At 32.0% G+C, this 21,808-nt stretch overlaps 1 protein-coding gene and 1 long non-coding RNA gene across 2 annotated transcripts; one reads left to right on the top strand and one right to left on the bottom strand.

The window, feature by feature from the left end:
• Positions 1–304: 304 nt before the first annotated feature.
• On the bottom strand, positions 305–11,508 carry LOC132754962 (uncharacterized). Its single transcript, XR_009629151.1, has 3 exons — positions 11,386–11,508; positions 971–1,104; positions 305–481 (listed from the first exon to the last, which is right to left on the bottom strand). It is a non-coding gene; the product is annotated as an uncharacterized LOC132754962 (long non-coding RNA).
• Positions 11,509–11,573: 65 nt separating this feature from the next.
• Positions 11,574–19,893, top strand: LOC132754951 (leucine-rich repeat-containing protein 40-like). The gene is made up of 4 exons (XM_060745711.1): positions 11,574–11,714; positions 14,010–14,153; positions 15,100–15,264; positions 19,264–19,893. The coding sequence occupies exons 1-4, from the start codon at positions 11,651–11,653 to the stop codon at positions 19,428–19,430; spliced, it is 540 nt and encodes a 179-aa protein (XP_060601694.1). The 5' UTR covers positions 11,574–11,650; the 3' UTR covers positions 19,431–19,893.
• Positions 19,894–21,808: the final 1,915 nt, after the last annotated feature.

The raw sequence follows: 21,808 nt of genomic DNA, 5'->3' as shown, positions 1-21,808 counted from the left end.
CACCTGAGTAGAACGAACGACGTTCCGTAAGCTAGCTGGATAGCTTCCTCACATGAAAGAATCCAAAGTCCCTGTCGGGATTCGAACCCACAGTGGTGAGGGGCAAGTGGTTTGAAGTCAACGACCTTAACCACTCGGCCACGGACGCCCCGCGATATAAATAGAATATTATATTGATATAGGTTTATTTCTAAATTTAGTGAACTTGTTGAATAAAATTATAATATTTGAGCCTGGTCTTGCGCTAAATTCAGTATTGAACCTACATTCTTTCAATATCCTCTATTTACTGCACCTTTTCAAATAACTAAAAAATTGTAAAAGCTCACCATCTTCGCTAAGCATACAGTCAGCAAACTTGTATTCAGCAAATGTGTGATCAGCAGCAATAATCTTGCCTAGCACAGCACACGTTTTACTGGTTAAACTGTTAGTGGAGAGATTCATCACAAGCTTCTCTTTCTTTGAAGTATGCTCCATGCTTTAAACAAAAATTATAATATAACTATAATTTTGATTCTACTAATGATAATTAATACATTGTACATGTTATAATGCCTTTTCTTAACAGTGTTAAAGTTGAAAATTTTCAATCTTAATATTGCATGTATACAAATATACACACTGAGTTCATAGAAATTCTAAGTATAATTTTTACTATAATTTCATTACTTGGAAAACAATGGTAAAAATTTACTTGAAAGTTTACAAGAACAATAAATACTCTATAAAACACAATGTGTAGAAGTTTTACTCCAATGTCTTTCATTGTTGAACTTTACAGATTTAAAGAAGAATTTCATAACAAGACAGGGAGAAATGGGTTTTAAATTGATATTCTAAATTTTGAACTGATATTGAAACAAATGTTAAATATTGATCATGATGATCAGAGACATAGAGTTATGTATGTCTCTGTGATGATATTAACAATGTTGTGATATTCAATGTGTGTTCTAGTGGATCTTACCTTTTAAGCAGATTAACAACACAATCTTGGGCTTCAAGACCATGTTCCTTACACAGTCGTATAAATCCATGTTTGAATTCCTCCACCATTTTACAAAAATTACAAGTCTTCTGGTAAAAGGATAGGTATTATTCCTGTAGAAATACAAAAAAAAAAATTGGAATTTCAGCAAAGAATGAAATGTCCATATTTCCTGGGGTTTAAGTTTGTTGGATTTTAAGTGTCTCAATCAGTAATTTAATGGTTATGGACATTAAAATGTCTAAGTACTAGCAGTACTAAGTGCCAATCCAACTTCATAATAATGCTAATACATGATTCACAGAAATACCAAACCATTGATAGCTTTATTTATTTGTTCACCAATTTTTAACTTTTTTTGATATGTGGATTATTCAGCCAAAGGAAATAGAATACATGTAGATTTTTAGCATCTGTTTTGCGACCAATCAAAATGTCTAATGACTACATGTATGTGTTGAAGTCTAATATAAAATAATAAAGAGTAGAAAACATGTAGAAAACAGACACAGTTCCCATTAATTAACTGATTGATACTGATAATCTCCTTGAGCAATTAATACAATTAGTTGGACTAGAATATAATATTAATAGCGAGCTCGACGAGCTGGCCCAAAGGGCCTGCTCGCAAAGCAAGCTTTACGGTAACGCAAGTACCTGCTAAGTGATGGTTTTGAAAACTTTCGTCCGAAGTACCGAATTGGACACATCGCAACTTTTCGAATTTAAAGATAACGATAAAAACTGAGGAATTCTGACTGAAAACAGATGTGTAGACTGGTCACCCGCGCACTTCTATGGGAACCATAATATCGGATGCTGTGTATTAAATATCGAATGACAGTTTTAAAACGGAAAATGTAAAATGATAATTGAAGGCGCCATTTTGTTTGAAAAATCTGATAAATAAAAATAATTTTTTGTCGAATTTTGTTGTGAAAACTATCTAGAATGAAAGAAAATGGTCTAACTAAGAAAATGAATCCGAACACCAATATCTTTTATTCAGTCGTTTACGCTGTACAGACGTTTAAAGTATTGTTTACGTGACCGTCACAATGTAGCGCCAAACAGCACGTGCAAAACAATCAAGTACGCTATTTTAATGTCGCAAACGTTTTAAGTTTTAAATTTATTTCACTTTTAATAATCTTTATTTCGCTTGAAAAATTATAGAGTGAAATAAAATAAACATTCAAAGTTTTATCAGCGTTTTCAAAACTCGTTATTCATTTAACGACAGGGGCGGAGCCATTTATAACACAGTATGTGTGACGTCACACGCACTCGTCACTGCAATGAGCGATTATTTCATACTATTTCACGTTAAAAGTACATCGAGCTCGCTTTGAGGCTTTGCCTTTTTCATATTAAATAATGTTTAAATTAATTTATAAGGTTATTATATTTTTCTGATAAAAAATAAGCTAAGTTTTCCAATATAGGCAGAATGTATTGAAATGCTAAAGGTTAACAATATCACTGAAAAAGTACAAATGACAGACTATTCTCTCTCCTTAGGCCAAAAAAAAAAAAATTGTTTGTTTAGGGTAACCTTCCCAAATTGCTAGGTAGGTAGGGATTTTTTTTGATTTTTTTTTTTTTTTTTTTCAAAAATCTGTCGTAAGTTCAGAGTGTTTTCTTGCACATGGCAGTCTTTCCTACACTACTGACATTGCCTGACTTTGTATTATCATATTTTATCATATAAACAATAATTCTGATTAAAATCTGCATAGCTTTAATGCAATTGAATGTTATTTCAATATTGAATAAAGACAATATACCCAAACATGTGTTAATTTTGATGTTTGTTTGCTACAGGCACTACTTTAAGTTTGACTTTAATCTGAACAGCAAACAGTGCAGATTCTCATCAGCTTGCATGGTTTCAATTCTGCTGATCTGAGTCTACATTGGTTGCATGGTAGGAGTTAAGCACAATAAAAGAGCTAAAATGACATGCTGTGATCTGTGATCTTTTTCAAAGTTTTAGTTAAAAAATCTAGACTTGTTTTTCACTATTTGATATTCGTGCATTAAATACTGCACATTTCATTGAATTAACAATTGTAGAGCTGACATCTTGAAGCTCTTACAGTATAACAAAGTTTATATTTTGACACTATGGTACAATTTAACAAAATCTATAATTTTGAATTGCACTTTTGAAACACTGGTTCACATAAAAAGTGCAAACACTTCTATTTGTAAAATAACACCCTTGTCAATCAAATACTGTTTATTTTCTATCAGATACATGTATATCAACATATCAAAGACAATAGCCAAGCTTTTTGTTGAATTGGCATTTTGTAGATGTCATTCAAAGTGTTGTCTAATAGTATCCATGGCCCATCTGAAAAAAATCAAAGACTAGATCTCAATAGCACATGGAAAATGGGACAGTATGAAACAAAATGATGCACAGTACAGAGTCAGACTCCAAGTCTGGCTAAAAATTTGTTTCAGTATGCAAAAGAGGATGAAAAATATACTGGAAAAGCTTTGCAGGTCTCCAGAATATCTATGTACATATGACCTGTGGCTATACTTTATACTCGAGTGCACTTGATTTTCAGTGGGACTAGGGTCTCATTTGCTTCTAACTACTGTCTGAACTTGAACTGGTTTAATAAATTGTAACACTTTCAATTTTCCAATCAAGCTGAAATGTGTAACTTCAGTGTTTTTTTCTCACCCTTTTCATTTTAATGTTACTGTTTTAATATTAATTCATTTTGAATTTGAAGTGTGGCACAGGACATATCAAAACAGCTTTTCAAATTTTTGAATATTAAAAGCAATAAAAAATAGTGGCATTGATTTTACCTAAAATGTGTTTAACCTTGTTATTTATGCAATAAAATATCAATATAGATCTACTAAAAAAAATTTTTTTTTCACTGACAACATCCGAGTACGAAAATTATGGGTATGTTTGTTCTCGGTGTCAAAATTTTCCACCGGCAGGTAGTATCTTCGGGTTTTCGCATAAAATCAATACAATATATATTTTTCTTTCAAAACTGTCTATGAACAGATCCTTATTTTCACGTAAATTACCACAGTAAAGCCAGAAAGTCAAATATCACCCAGGTCCGAAAGAGGAGACCGTCATGACATGTACATTGTAGCTTGGTATTTACGCATGAAATACTAATCAACAAAGAGATCAAACGGGTCGAACACACATGCTAACAACTGGATTTTACATACTTTTAAATGGTTTTATCCTCCACGAGTGACACTAAGTCCTATGTGCCTGTATTCTAAGATAAATTCTACATGTAGAAATTCCTAAATCGGAAGTGTTCTCTCGCAACACGTGCGTGGTTTCCCCGTTCCGCTCTATGTCAATATATGTAAAACGGAACCGGAGAATACTTCCGGTAGGAATTCCTTCTAAAAATATCGTCTACATGTAGAATTTTTGTTTCCGATAGCGTAACATTCATTGACCACAATACAGCACGAGCCAATCAAAACACGTATGACTAAAAATGACCAATCTAAATCGTCTGAGAGTTTTACGAGAGCGTCTCAAGCTTTCAATTCTCATTTATCCTCCCTTTGGCTTACGAATTTTTTTTTGTCCAGAAACGGAAAAAAATAGTTAGGGTCGGCGCATTTTTATAGGTAGGGTCGGGTTACCCGAAACAGACATAATTTTTTTTTAGGCCTTACCAGGCAAATTTTGTATTATCTACTGTATTTAACGGTCTCACTAAAAAGCGTCCCGAAGAAATTTAGCGTCCCGAAGCGTCCCGAAACATTATTGTTAATTTAAACAGTCAGAAGGGTTATATTTATTGTAAATAATGTATATTATTATGTATTGAGGTATTTGTGGTAGAAAAAAAAAATCTTACTTATCATTTTTTCTATTTATATAAAAAAAACTAATATACCTTCGACTCCAGTTTACTTGCTCAAAAACCACCGTATACCGACAAAGCGTCCGGAAGGTTTAATGTTTATCGAAACCAAAATTATTTTGAAATACTTCGTAATTTTAGTTAATGAAATAGTTATGTAAGTAAGAATAATAAGAAAAATGTTTTCCATACATAAAATTATCTTTATAGCGCCCGAAATCGTACGTCTATCCACGCATAGTTCAAGTTGCTAACTGACTAACATAGTGTCCCGAAACGTATTCATGGTTTTTATTTTTATCTAAGCAAAGATAAATCGTAATTAAGTTCTTTTATGATATGTGTAAGTGACATTAAAAAGGAAATAAACATTTCATCCACAAAATATTATTTTACAGCGCGAAAACTGACGTTTCCCATGTTGCGCTAACAAAGCGTCCCGAAGAATTTAGCGTCCCGAAATGTCATGAAGCGTCCCGAAGCATTATTGTTAATTTAAACAGTCAGAATGGTTATATTTATTGTAAATAATGTATATTATTATGTATTGAGGTATTTATGGTAGAAAAAAATAATCTTTCTTATCATTTTTTCTATTTATATAAAAAAAAACTAACATACCTTCGACTCCAGTTCACTTGCTCAAAAACCACCGTATACCGACAAAGCGTCCGGAAGGTTTAATGTTTATCGAAACCAAAATTATTTTGAATTACTTCGTAATTTTAGTTAACGAAATAGTAATGTAAGTAACAATAGCGAGAAAAATGTTTTCCATACATAAAATTATATTATCTTTATAACGCCCGAAACTGTACGTCTATCCACGCATGTTTCAAGTTGCTAACTGACTAACATAGCGTCCCAAACGTCTTCATGGTATTTTTTTATCTAAGCAAAGATAAATCGTAATTAAGTTCTTTTATGTTATGTGTAAGTGACATAAAGAAGGAAATAAACTTTTCATCCACAAAATATCATTATACAGCACAAAAACTGACGTTTCCCATGTTGCGCTAACAAAGCGTCCCGAACAAATTTAGCGTCCCAAAGCAGTTTCACTTTAAACATCGATATAATTAAAAGAAATCACTATCCATTTAAATATTGTTTTTTTTCTAGATGATATTATTCAGGAAGACAGTTCTTCTCTATCAAATATTATTTGATATCCAGAAGATTAAAGTAGACATGGACGTGCGCAGTTGATGACACACTCTCATACTCCTAAAATTAGGAAGCGTCCGGAAGATGTTATTGTAATCCAAAAAAAGTTGATATTGTAATAAATTGTATATAGCCGAATACAATCATTATCAAGTAACATTTGTTTTTATGGATAATATTAATCAGTTCACGTTAGCCATGTCGCGCTAACAAAACGTCCGGAAAAAAACCCTGATAGTATTTGAAATAAATGGTAACTTATTGAAATCATTGTTTTTTCTAAATTGTACCGATCATGACATTATGTATTATCCATAAGAAGGTTATATATTTCTATAACACTTATGTACATGTATGTAAAAGCAAAATTTTAATGTTTGTATTTATAAATATTTTATGGAATGCACGGGCTGGCAGTGTCATTTTTCCGGTTTGTATGTACTGTAGGTAATTATACATTTAGGTGCACAAGCACTGTTCTTATAATCTATAATTATTGATTTGTGATTCATTGTCTCGTTCCTTATGTTGATTAGTGTGTTCATTTCATTGCAATCCTAATATCATTTTGTCAAGTTAATAAATAATATACATGACATCCCACCTAACAAGACTATTATCATTATGATTTGTTTTAATTGTCTAAATTTTAATTATTGTATTTCTATTTTTTTTAAGCCGTAAACAGAGTGAAAGATTGTAATCTATCGATAGAGGAAATTAACCGCAATTGCTATGGATACCGCACCCCATCCACCCCCTGTTGTGTACGCATTACTGAAGAGTCCAGATAACTGCCTTTCCTAGTTTATTGCATTGTATATCCGGACATTCGTTCGTAAACTGTGAATAAGTTATATAATAGTTTTTAGACATTTTTGTGTATAATAACAGTACATATTTGTTGTTTTTTGTGATATCTTAACACTAGAAAATGTAAAATTTCAAAATCGTATGATAATTTTTAAAACTTTTTTTTTTCAGACTCTATATCACAGTAGATATGTAAAAATAGTGTATATTACACGGGCAAAATCATGAAATTGTGAATACCTGAAATAGTATGTAAGTATTGGTAAGTATTACAATAAGTATTATAAACAGGTAATTACCGATATTTTGAATTAATACAAGGAAATATACATTTCTTCTGTTTCTGTATATATTCATTACTTAATGTATGATGCACTGATAGAAAAACGGAAATTCATTGGTAAGGTTATATTCCGATTGATTTATATTGACAACTGAGGTAATTTCTTTCGAGACATGTGTGTGGCCCTTAAAAGGGCCTTTTGTTGTCCTTAAAAGGACAGTTTTCAGCCATTCACGTATCTGTTTTACACAGCACGCGTTGTAATCTGGCCCTGAATTTTTTGTGCCCGTTTGTGTTAAGATAGACCTTGTCTGTGTGGTAGTCCTTACAGTATTTAATATCATTGAATCGAATTAAATATTCTTTGATTTTTTTCGCCAGCCTTTTATTAATGTATTTTATTTGATTTCAGAAGCGCTCTTTTGTCAAACCCGATGCTTTAGAAAATTCACCTCTGGTCAAAATTTCACAAATATAAACTTTTTTAACCCCAGAGGCCTTTAAATTATCCACAAGAATTTGGATTCTACTGACGATTTCGTTCGGGAATGGTGTAGCTGTTATGTCATTACCGCCTACATTCAGAACTACAACATCTGCGTTTTGGCGCAGCAGACGAGAATATAGGGCATGGTCCATATGGTCGGTTCTTAGACCGCCTTTAAAACACCAATGCACGTGCCCTGGTATTAACAGTGGATCTTCGCACAGTGATAGTGAAGACGTTTGATATAGCTGTCACCAAATAGTACGACTTTAGCCATTGTAAGTCAGACTGTAATCAGTACGCAATAACTAGTAGTTTATATACATCTAAACTGAGCTGAAAATGTCATATTTTAATGTTTGAATGAAGTAAACTGTTAACACAAGGTAAACACCTACCTGCATAAATAGTGCCTGAAGTAATTATATATCAATCACGATTTGTATACAGCCGTAAGTGTGAAAAATAGCATACCTACTCCTTTAGATAGTCTCTTGTTAATTCGTTCAATTATATACATTAGAATATAAAAAAAATTTTTTTTCCAATTTCAAATTTTATTGCCTGAAACATTATACAATGTTTTATAGCATATAAACAACATAAACATATAGACATATATATGCAAGCATTGCATGACAACAACATCTACAACTATAAAGAATGTCATTCCTAGAATGATGTGATGCATGCATGCATATGTATGCATGCATGCGTATGTATGTATAGTTCGACATTTAAATTTGCACGTGAAAGTCGTGCATAACAGTTATCTACAACTATAAAGAATGTCATTCCTAGAATGATGTGAAATGTATTATTGGAATGTCATTCATAGATTTGACAATGTATTCAAACAAAAGACACAGTAAATAAAAAGGGAGAAACACATTAACAACAACATCATAATAACAAGCCGTGCGTAGGTTTCGAACCTATTTGTTCAAATCATTTAAAGTAACAGTGACGTTGATTTACCACCTGAGCTATCACGATGTTAGAATTAAACTATATGAGTCGCGTCACAACAAAACCAACGTAATGCGTTTGCGACCAGCATGGGTCCAGACCAGCCTGGGCATCCGCGCAGTCTGATCAGGATCCATGCTGTTCGCTTACAAACCCTATAACAAGTAGAGAATCTGATAGCGCACAGCATGTGTGTGGATGCGCAGGCTGGTCTGGATCCATGCTGGTCGCAAACCCATTATGTTGGTTTTGTCATGGCGCGGCTCTTATCTAGTTGTTGACACTTTCGTTTTCGGATAATATGCAGAATTACCCTTTTAATGGACTTTCCCAACAATATACAACAATATACATAGAACACATATAACATGATTTAAAAAGTACATTGCCACTCATATGTTGAGTTATAAAAGACTTTAGTAACAATTCAACGAATAAAGAGACTTACGTAATTACTGCTATATATACTATATGCATGCTTATATCGTTAAAGCTAAGAAGCAGACGCTAATTGTTAAATAAAAAATCATTAAAATACACGACGATAAAAAGTTGAATGTGGAAAAAAGGCACTATTGCGCAATTCAAAAAAATGTGTTAAAGAATCAGATATCACCCCGATGAACAGATTAGCACCTACTTCCAAGGAGAAGATAAGCAAGGTGATATACAATGGACACCGAAGATAATGAAGATAGTCAGAATTTCCTTAAAGGGACTTCACTTGAACTATGCGTGGATAGATGTACGATTTCGGGCCCTATAAAGATAATTTTATGTATGGAAAACATTTTTTTCTCGCTATTGTTACTTATATTACTATTTCATTAACTAAAATTACGAAGTATTTCAAAATAATTTTGGTTAAGATAAACATTAAACCTTCCGGACGCTTTGTCGGTATACGGTGGTTTTTGAGCATGTGAACTGGAGTCGAAGGTATGTTAGTTTTTTATATAAATAGAAAAAAAATGATAATAAAGATTATTTTTTTCTACCACAAATACCTCAATACATAATAATATACATTATTTACAATAAATATAACCCTTCTGACTGTTTAAATTAAAATTAATGCTTCAGGACCCTTCATGACATTTCGGGACGCTAAATTTCTTCGGGACGCTTTGTTAACGCAACATCGGAAACGTCAGTTTTCGCGCTGTATAATAATATTTTGTGGATGAAATGTTTATTTCCTTCTTTATGTCACTTACACATATCGTAAAGAACTTAATAACGATTTATCTTTGCTTAGATAAAAATAAAAACCATGAATACGTTTCGGGACACTATGTTAGTCAGTTAGCAACTTGAACTATGCGTGGATAGACGTACGATTTCGGGCGCCATAAAGATAATTTTATGTATGGAAAACATTTTTCTTATTATTTTTACTTACATAACTATTTCATTAACTAAAATTACGAAGTATTTCAAAATAATTTTGGTTTCGATAAACATTAAACCTTCCGGACGCTTTGTCGGTATACGGTGGTTTTTGAGCAAGTGAACTGGAGTCGAAGGTATGTTTGTTTTTTATATAAATAGAAAAAAATGATAAGTAAGATTATTTTTTTCTACCATAAATACCTCAGTACATAATAATATACATTATTTACAATAAATATAACCATTCTGACTGTTTAAATTAAAAATAATGCTTCGGGACGTTTCATGACATTTCGGGACGCTAAATTCTTCGGGACGCTTTGTTAGCGCAACATGGGAAACGTCAGTTTTCGCGCTGTAAAATAATATTTTGTGGATGAAATGTTTATTTCCTTTTTAATGTCACTTACACATATCATAAAAGAACTTAATTACGATTTATCTTTGCTTAGATAAAAATAAAAACCATGAATACGTTTCGGGACGCTATGTTAGTCAGTACGCGACTTGAACCATGCGTGGATAGATGTACGATTTCGGGCGCTATAAAGATAATTTTATGTATGAAAAACATTTTTTCTCGCTATTTTTACTTACATAACTATTTCATTAACTAAAATTACGAAGTATTTCAAAATAATTTTGGTTTAGATAAACATTAAACCTTCCGGACGCTTTGTCGGTATACGGTGGTTTTTGAGCAAGTGAACTGGAGTCGAAGGTATGTTAGTTTTTTTATATAAATAGAAAAAATGATAAGTAAGAATATTTTTTTCTACCATAAATACCTCAGTACATAATAATACAGCTCATTTACAATAAATATAACCCTTCTGGCTGTTTAAATTAACAATAATGCTTCGGGACGCTTCAGGACGCTTTGGGACGCTAAAATCCTTCGGGACGCTTTTTAGTGAGACCCGTATTTAACCTATTATCAAATTGTTTGGAGTGTGACTAAAACAAGTTTTGTAGCACCTCACTAAATGCTGACAGCTGTATTCCTGTATACTACCGGCCAAGGCGCTAACTTAATGATTAAAATTTAAATGCTAAAATCTCTCTATTACACTCACAGAAATGCACTTTAAGATGTCTTATTCATCTCTTAAATACTTCATTTGATTTATCTACGATGATGACTGAAAAAAGTAAAAATTTGCATAAAATTTAAAAAGCGATATTTTTTCTATTCTGCGTTCATAAATTATGCAAGCGTATGGAGGAGTAGACAGACGTTTCACTATTGGGACGGTTCACACCAAGACGGATTTTTTATCAGGTTTATGCAAGCCTAAACTTGAAAATTAACATTTTCATCAAGATTTGCATACAATTCTAACATACATGATGAATTTGGCATACTAAAATTAATGTGAAACTCGATAAATAATCAAGTGCTTACGTTTTTCAATGTTAATTATTGATCTGGAACAGTGAAGCGAAGTTTTTTATCCAGGTTTTTATTATTTTTGCCTTCTAGTCCTCCATTAATTTACTATCTAATCTGTATTAAGAAACGCTCGCATTTCCATTGATAATGTACACTTGTCTGTTAATCAAGCAGTTGGTTGATATGAGAAAAAGAGTAAAGCTTATATCAAAGAAACAATACAATTTAGTTTACTGGCAGTTTTGGAAGCTGTCAGAGTTATTTTTAAATCTATAAAATGGCGCAAGAAGTGGCCAGAGTTGCAAGACGGCTGGAAGAGGCAAAAGAGACTCAATTTTTAGGTATATCTGTAAACCACAGGAAACTGATGTAAACACTGGTAGGCCCTAAATGTCTGAAGAAAAAAAATCAACAAAAAAATCACAAATAATTTCTATACAGTAGCATACATGTATTTTATGCATAGAAGTTGTTTTTTTGTTTTTGTTGAAATATTTTTGTTTTTAACTTCAATTTCCTGTTCTGTATTTTAAAGAAATTGGATTTAACTCAATACAGGATTGGAGTAAGTACCCCTAGACGCTTGCAGAAATCAATATCAGAAAATAGACAAATATCGTTTTTTTTCGCTGATTTTTTAATTTTTCATTCATTATCATACATAAATCGGTGTGAAAAGATGAATTAGACCTTTTAAAGTTCATTCCGTTGGGTAAAAAGGCAAGATTTTAGCATTTTATCATTCAAGCGCCGTGCCCTGTATAATATTATACCGGAATACGGTATTTAGTGTGGTGCTCCAATCCTTTTCTTAGTCGTCACTCAAAGAAATTTAGGATAAAGTCGAAGTTTTATAATGTAAAATTTAATGCTCTTAATAATTGTATACATTATAAAACTTCAAGTTCCTTTGGTGAAATAAATTTTAAGTGAAAGGAAAATAATCCAAGTGATATTGATAAACCATTATCACAGATCATCAATGAAAATCTTAGCGCACTGGTTTCGTGTTTCTGCATTTTTCTTGTTACAAGTATCCTGTATTTTAAGTCATTGTACATAAAATATTTTAGAAACATTTTACTTAAAGTTTATATTTGTTTGATATCTGGGCAATATTTGGGTATTTCATGCCGCCCGAGTTAGACTGAAAAGGAAGATAGATAGAAAGATTTTCACTTGGTTTGAATTTATAAGAACAAATGTCCATTTTGGCTTTGATATTGTGACCCAGGGAATGTTTATACTGTCAATAGGATTGAAATGTCTAAATCTGGAAGTGAAAATGACCTTGGAGTGACTGTAACAGATGTTTGTTAGCCAGCCTGGTAGTAGTCAATGTGCTAAGGTTGCTAAAAAAGCTTTTCAAAGGCTCGGCTTACTGAGACGGGGTTTTAAACATATTTTCATCAATAGCTTTAAAGTCATACATATCCAACTTATGTAAGACCTTTAATGGAATATGCTGTATATTCGTGGAACCCTTATTATGTCAGTGATATTGAATGTTTAGAAAGAGTTCAGAAATATATGCTACAAGTTCAGTTCCTGAAATATCAAGCTTAAATTAAGAAAACCATTTAAAAAAGTTATATATGTAAAGCTTGAAAGACAGACACCTAAGAGGTGATTTAATAAAAACCCATAAGATAAATGAAAAATATTAAGTTAATTCAGAAAGATTTTTCAAGAAGTCAAACATATCATCCACTAGAGGACATCATCTTAAAGTTTACAAACCAATAATTATACTAAACAAGGGACTTTACTGCGTATAAACTTTTTCTCCATTTAATAGAATTGTTTACTCATGGAGTGAACTGCCAGAAAAGATTGTTTTGGCTCAAACAACAGATACCTTCAAAACCAGACTAGACCATCACTGGAATGTTATGAACAGATATGGGACTCGAGAGGCCTACTATCTAACTCCCATTCAAGGTGTAAATATAAATGTAACAAATCAATGAAACATGTTGTTTGAAGCCCTTATAAATGCTTATAGATGAATAATGTATAGATCTTATGTTTATGCTTTCATTGTTAGTTTTATTATCTTAATAAAAAAATCAATATTAAATATGGTTTTGTGTTGCTTACCAGTGAAAGCCTTATATGCCAGCAATTATAAATATACTGTATACAGTTGTATATAGGCTAGTCTTGTATTGCTGTCAAACCTGTCATAGAATTGCTGTTAATAAACAAGTGCTGGTAAAATGCTGTGACTAACCTGATGGTTTGAACATGTTACTCAAAAAGGGATGATTACATGTAGCTTGATAGTGATGATATTATTATTATTATTATTATCATTATTATTATTATTATGTGAATTTAATATGACTGGAAATACACATATTTTTATTTTTTTGGTTGGACTTTACATCTAACCAAGTATAGGTCATATCCATGATACGGCGACTTTCAAGCTTTGCTTGTTTCGGAAGACCATAATAATAGTTGCCGCAATGTTAAATATTTCTGGCACCAATGGGCACCGCACCAAAAATACGCATTAATTAATTTTATTACACTATAATGAATATAATGTCAATGGATACATAACGTTATTGTATATGCAGCATGTAATATGAAGGAAATGTAATTTTTCATTCCATGCCTTATGTTTACAGATCTTTCCAAGTGTGAGCTTCTGAAGATACCTGATGCAGCCTACTTTATGTTGAAGGACAGTGTTATAAACAAATGTGATCTCAGTGGAAACAATATTAAGAGGATACCATCCAAATTTTGTACAAAGTTTACAGATTTAACAGGTTACCTTTCAAATTGTTCTCCCCCAGCAGTGGTGCTATTAATATCCTTAAAAGTTTGTTGTTTTAATTAATGTAAGGTCCTGAAATTCTAACCTCAAACATGACACTTTTTTGTAGAAATCAGTATGTACTAAATAATTGTACAGGTAAATGTTCTTAATTTATATGAGAATGTACATGGAGTAGCAATAATCTATATTGAAAAATACAACACACATGACATTTATGGGAAATATGAATAATTTATAACTATTGAATTTTATTGTACCTCTCATAGTATTGAAACACCCCCACAGAATATGTTTATGTTGATCCTTGATTATAATTAGTCAAACAATCCAGTAAAGGCGAAGGGCAGTAATATTATTTCAGACTTCTAACATATATAATTATACAATGTATATATCACTAAAAAGGCCTCTAAATGTTGTTTTGTTCTATAAAAACCAGTCTAAATGGAATTATATGGCAGGTAATAAATGGGATTGTAGTGGTCTTTAAAAAAATGTGAGGTTTAATTAATAAATAAAGATACTTGCCTAACACAACAGTCTTTACAGTTTAAAAAAAATCCACCGAGGTTCTTGGTTACCTGTAGATAACTGCACTTTTGTCAATAATCAATTTTAGCTAGCTTTATATTATAAACATACAACCATTTGAAAAATCTTATCATTTTAAATGGTGATAATGATTTACCTATCAGCATAAAACTAGAGCAGCCTGCAGATATGGCTGTGTTAGACCAGACCAAATCACTGCTCCAGTCAAGTATTTTGATATTCAAACCCCTTTAAATTTAACAGCAGATAGCTATAAAATTTCAAGATTGAACACAATTGATTATATTCTTATTCAGTAGCATAAAGGTAAAGTTATAACATAAGTTTCAGTGAAGTAATTGTTTTTATCTATGAGTGTATGATAATCTTTTAACTGTTTTCAGAGCTTCAGCTACAAGATAATAACTTGTCTAGTCTTCCTGAAGAAGTGAGAGATATGGAGCAGTTACAAGTTTTAGATATATCAAATAACAAATTTGAAAGTCTTCCTGTAATCTATGATTCACCAAAATTAAACACAGTCTCTGCCAAAGGCAACAAAATCACAGGTATGGGTTTATAATTCCATATATAAATAAGTCATCGCCATGGTCTAAGTTGTTGATTTTGAATAATAATAGGTGTGTCATACTGTTTAAGGCAATTTAAGGTACAAATTAATGGCCAGGTATACTAGTATTTCTAAGACATTAAAAAAAATTTCTTTAAGCCAAAATCTTTAAAAAAAGAGAACAAAGGCATTCCTTCATCATTTGAATTGATAATATTCTGGTGGAAAAGTTGGAAGAGACAAAGAATGCCTATATGTAATCCTTCTTCATCTAGTTATTACATTGTATGTTTGATATGATTGTTTAATTTTTAAATGAATTTTAATGAGCATGTTTAGTTTGTTAAAGCCTCTATCACATTAACTGCAAGAAATTTGGCCGCAGGAAATTTCGCAGTCTATGTAGACAGATTTGTATATCTGTCATTTGACATCATTTGATAACGACATGCGGTAGCCGCAAGACGCTCATGCCGCAAACCTGCGGTCCTCACAAGACAAACGCAAAACATTTTTACATGAGAACCTCTAGAAATCCTGAATCTGCCATACGTTTTTTCTTATGACAGTCTTGAGACGTCCAAAATCTGTCAAAAAATTGCAGAAATAATGGCATGTTGAGAAATCAGTCTGCAACATTTCGACAGCCTTGAGATTTTAAAGAATTCATTCAAATGTCTTGCGACTCCTATACGAGACTCAGCAGTTTTTGTCAAAATTCATTCATACTGCTGCTGTAGGACTGATGTGATAGAGGCCTAACTGTATTATAAGTCAGAATAATCAAAGAATAGTTGGGGCTTACAAACCTTTATGTCTTCAGTTGTCTTTGAAAGCCACTTTCTATAACATGGAGTTTTACTGATTTATACCATTATGTTCTGTTATAAAATACAAGGTCAAGTTTTTGCATACACACAATTATATAACTTCTATGTTGACAGCCACTGCAGGTATTCACTTGAAACTTCTTACTTCACCGTAGGGAACGTGTTACAGTATCGCGTTTTTCGGTCACAGTATAGAATTTTCAAGATGGAGGATAATTAATGGGAAGAGAGGTAGGTGATTTTTATTCAGGTCCATACTACTAGTAGTGTAGTTTCTAAAATATACTTCTGTGCTTTGCTTGTAAGGAACAGAATCCGGTATCTAGTCATATATTTCTTCAGACCCTGCACCGCAGATTTATCTCTATATTGTCTCATAAATGTGCAGATTTGACGGTTTAAAAATTTGAATCGAGAAACCACCTCATTTTTCTCCCATTCCGACATTATTTAAGCATGCCTAGATAAAGTAAATCTACAAAACGTTAGTCCTTTATGTTTAGAAACGTTTATAAAAGTAAATGACCAGTTGAACCTATTTTCCTGTTGGTAAAATGCATTTGAAAAAATAAACAATGTTACAGTATAGAGCGAGGTTAATTTTGAAGGGTTACAGCATAGACCTAGCGACATTGATCCAATTTTGTTACAGTTTATACCCGATTTCTGTTACAGTTTAGATACTTGCCAAATTTCAAACAACGTTCGTGTATCCATTATTTTTATGAAATAACTCATACCTTTCTATCTAATACATTCTTGAAAGGTTGTATTACTTTTTTTCTTCAGCAGAAAAGTAATAGTGTGCTATTTTTCTTACTTTAAGTTTCAGATTGAGACTTTTTGCAGAATAAGAAATGTCATAAGTAAGGACTGTTTTCACGACAACAACAGTAACTTTTATCGAATTGTAATGAGAGAAGAAAGATTATTGCTTGATTTCATTACACATTATAATAATGCCTATTAGTAATAAAATAGAGAAAAAAGAATCCTTAACAGAAGTCCAACACGGAAAACATGAAAATGTTGCAGGCTCAGTTTGATTAAACCTGTTCATGGACGGTAGTGGTAACTGCGAGCTACTGTTCACGCCTCCTAGCACCGGCTTCAGCAGAATTCACATTAAACATGAACTGGTACACTTCAGACTTTTTAACATCTGTGGATGTGTTCATATGGCGGTTATCATGGAACTTCAATGTGACACGTTATTGCCATTCTATGAAAAGCGGCATATCCCCCTCAGGTTAAAACTCGTGTGTGCCCCAAACAAGAATACAATGAGTGAAACTAAACAAAATGAAATTTTGAGAGGGGATCGGGGATTATGAAGCCTGCATACCATAGATAGGCTATTAAAAGACACAATTAACAAGCAGGCAAGTGAGCAATAATTTTGTAAGTATTTAAAAGGGTTTATGAACATTTTCAATTTTGTTGTGTTGGAATTTCTTTAGCGATTCTGTTTAACTCTATTTTGTTACGTTTGGCTTTCTTGTATTGTAAGTTTCAACGACACCGAGGTCATGTGAAAACATTCCTGCTTTAGTGTAAAGAAAGACCCCAGATACCCTATGTGAAACATTTTAGACACGAGCGCCTGACTAGAACCACCGAACTTCCGTAAATTAGCTTGATAGATTCCTCACATACAAAGAATCCAAAGTCATGATTGGATTTCAACTACAGCAGTAAATGAAGGATGATTTAAAGTCGACGGCCTTATCCCGACTCTGCCACTATTATGTACTTCCATCAGGCTCACTAGAGAAGATATTGTAATTGTCTGACCTTAATTTATACTCTATAACTTTCAATATTATTTTCTTTTTCAGAAACTTGAAAACTGTTATACAGGATGTCTGAAATAAAAAAAAAACGACTTTTTATTTAACAATGACAAAATAATCGTAACTTCAACAAAGAAGCATTCAAAATGACGCCATGATCATGATTTGATTTGAATGCTTTTGGTTCGAGATGAGAAGGGTCTTTAACATTGCCTTTTTTCAAAATCTATGTTTTGGGTTTTCATATCCCCGATTGCAACCGAAATCATTTGAACAACTTAATTGGCAGAAAGTCATGTAAATTTCATCACATTTAGCAAAGTAGTTACTAAGCGGATGAGATTGCACAAGCATGAGTACGACAGACGGACGAATAGCCATAGGGCCAATAAGCTCACAGAGATTTAAAAGTCTATGTAACATTCATACATTTTACCTAGTATAATTATATAGAAAATATCGAAGTCTAAACTGTAACCGAAATCTGGGTATAAACTGTAACAAAATCGGATACAAATCGCTAGGTCTATGCTGTAACCCTGTACAAATTACCTCGCTCTATACTGTAACATTGTTTATTTTTTCAAACGCATTTTACCAACAGGAAAATAGGTTCAACTGGTCATTTACTTTTATAAACGTTTCCTAACATAAAGGGCTAACGTTTTGCAGATTTACTTTTTCTAGGCATGCATAAATAATGACGAAATTGGAGAAAAATGCGTTGGTCTCTCGATTCAAATTTTAAAACTGTCAAGTTTGCATATTTATGAGACAATATAGCGATAAACCTGCGGTGCAGGGTCTGAAGAAATATATGACTAGATACCGGATTCTGTTCCTTACAAGCAAAGCACAAAAACATCTTTTAGAAACTAAACTACTTGTAGTATGGACCGGAATAAAAATCAACTACCTCTCTTCCCAACAAATAATCCTCCATCTTGAAAATTCTATACTGTAACCGAAAAACGCGATACTGTAACACGTTCCCTACGGTGTACTTTTCTTCAGAGAAATAATTGTTTGTTACTGTTTAAGACCAATAATGCTAGCCATTTAGCATCTTAAGACCTTGTAGACATACATGTATTTGTCTTTATATTAAACGAGTATTTATCTGAACAGTTTGTCTCTAGAATAGTAAGTTTTCACAATGTACAACCAATTACTTTAAATACCACTGTGGACTTGTCCATCTTTCAATCTGGACAAAACCATTTATCATTTAAGATGAAATTCAAAATTACAGGGTGACTGAACAGTAAACAGACAAGAAAAGTTCCATCTGATCTAGTCTGCACTAGTAACATGGGTGTTTTCAGTTACCACCAGCAGACTTAAGGCTTAAATGTATTTCATATTCTATTTCAGGCATTGACTTAGAAAGGTTAAGGAAGATGTCATCTTTAAGAGAATTAGATCTGCAAGATAATCCATTACCAGAGGAAACTCAAGGAATGCTGAGAGATATTGACATGTTTACAGTACATATAGGTGATTCTGATCCTGTAGGCAAAGAATTAGAAGAAGTGGAATAAAAATCAAAACTTTTGAACCATATGATATTTTTATATGTAAGATACTTTTACAAATCAATAGTATTTAAGTAAAATACAAATAGATATGTTTGACATACTTTCTATGAACTATTTTGTATCTAGTAGTTGTAAAACTGTCTCCATATTTATACCAATGACTTTCATACATTTATGACACTAAGTAAATTTCCCTAAAAAGCCAACTGACTTTCCTATTTGATTATTGTTATAATATGTTGATATAGTTAAAAGTTATATTTATTTGTATATTTGTCAAATCATATTTGGTAGGGATGGAAATGAAAAAAAAAAGGTGGGGGTAAAATTGTTCAAAGGTTGCTCAATTTCAATATGACTTTACAATATAATGAATAAGCTGATTTTGCCACAGTAATCAACGGAAGTACAGAGAGGACATTTTGATTTGATTTTATTTTCCTATCTAGTTGCCACAAGATAAAACTCGAAAAAAAAAAAATTTCGTTATCTTGTGGCCATGAGTTATAACTCGGAAAAAAAAATTTGCTATCTCGTTCCCACGAGATATATATATATATAAAAAAAAATTTGCTCTCTTGTGAAAAATGAAATAAAATCTGAATGTGCTTCCCCTCTGTGATTCCGTAGTAATCTTGCTGTGTTGTGTTACATTTATCTCTTTATATCCTCCTGTCTATAAGAATAAGACTAGCTGACCCAGAAAGAGAATGATACTGATTGATATAAAGTTAGTGTAATATATAACATTTTAAATATATTTCATTTGTTGTTATCAATAAGAGAAAATATATTTAAAATGTCAATTAAAAACAAAATCTTGATGAAGGCAAAACTGTATGCTAATCAAATGCCAAGGAAAAATTTAGTCTTTAAAGAAATGAAAATTATACATACATATCCACTGTTAAAACATCATAACTTAACAGTAAATAAACTTTTTTTAAGGATTGTTTAACATGTTATGAACTTGTTTTTTATATACATGGTGTTGATATTTGACTTTAATTACATGTAGATAATTTTGATTGATTGTTCATGAAACTATTAATGTAGTTTTTGAAAAAATACGTCACTGTGACTTTTTTTCTGTTCATTTGCATTTCGTTTGTTGAATGAAATTGTTTGTTTTGTTTGATACAAGAAATTACTTTTTATCTGTAAGGTTTTTAGTTAAAGGGACTCTACTCGAGTTTTTTGACATGAAGGGATGGAAAATATTTTTCAAGATTTTTGTATAACAGGATGTAGATCTTGACCAAGAACTTGTGTGCAAAATTTCTGAATATTTGCTCACTCCGCTTCACATTCATTATCAATTTTATTGAGCAAATTTACCTTAAATTAAAAACCTTTTCACTCAGATCAGCCCATATTTGCATAAAAGCGATTGTCAATTAAATACCGAGTATATTTATATATTATCTATGGCATAGTTTTCCATTTTAAGTGCACCAGTTGATTAATGGAAGAATTTCAAATTTTATGATTTTTAGGCTATAAGACCTGTGGAGTTCCTAAAATATTTGCTATAATACTTCCTATTTTAGTTTATAATATGCTTTTTTTAAAGTTTAGCTTTTAGATTTTATTTTTCATGCCAAGTACTTTCACAATCTTTTACTATTATCAATAATGATATGGTAAAGGGAACCTTTTGATATTGATCCACTTTTATTCGTCCGATTTTAATGCTGTTATTTATGTAGTGGAAGCTTACTGTGCTGATCTGTATTCAGTATTGTCAGTGTATGAAAGGAATAAGCCATGGTTTATGAAACTTGATAGAGACATTGCACATTGCCAGAAGATGACACCAATTGATTTTGAGGTCATTAATACATGGTCACATACAGTCTAGGCAAGGTGACAATCTCTAAAATCCTGTCAATGCTTAGCTAAATAGTGAGGGCATAGAATTTGTAATCCAGTGGTTCTTGGGTTCAAGCCATTGCAAGGCTACATTTCTCGCTGACAAGTGATCAAAGACATTTTGTCTAATGGTCATGCATCTCTCACCAGTGATTTAAAAACAATGTTGAATTAGTAGTCAGTCCTTTGCCAAAAATTTGTAATAACAGGTTAGTTAGCCAGAAAATCTTTCTAGGTAGGTCAACAGCCAAGATATGACCAAAATGTGTTAAAATCACTGTAAAAATCACTGAGTTATTATAACATATTAGTTGTAATTGTTAACTGTATAAATTACTGATTAATAGGCGTCTTGACCTTTATGAGATAAGTATAAGTATGTAAATATGCCACTGTGAAAGGCAAATGAAGTTGCGGCATAAATGTCCTCCACACACATTTCTAGTTTAAGTTAGTTTGTTATGAATCATGTTTTTATATGAATATGGCTTATTTACTATGGCTGCCAT

This window comes from Ruditapes philippinarum, unplaced genomic scaffold, assembly GCF_026571515.1.
Source record: "Ruditapes philippinarum isolate M1 unplaced genomic scaffold, ASM2657151v2 ctg5346_1_1_1_1, whole genome shotgun sequence".
NCBI classification, from domain to species: domain Eukaryota; kingdom Metazoa; phylum Mollusca; class Bivalvia; order Venerida; family Veneridae; genus Ruditapes; species Ruditapes philippinarum.
This window is presented reverse-complemented; position numbering and strand designations above follow the sequence as displayed.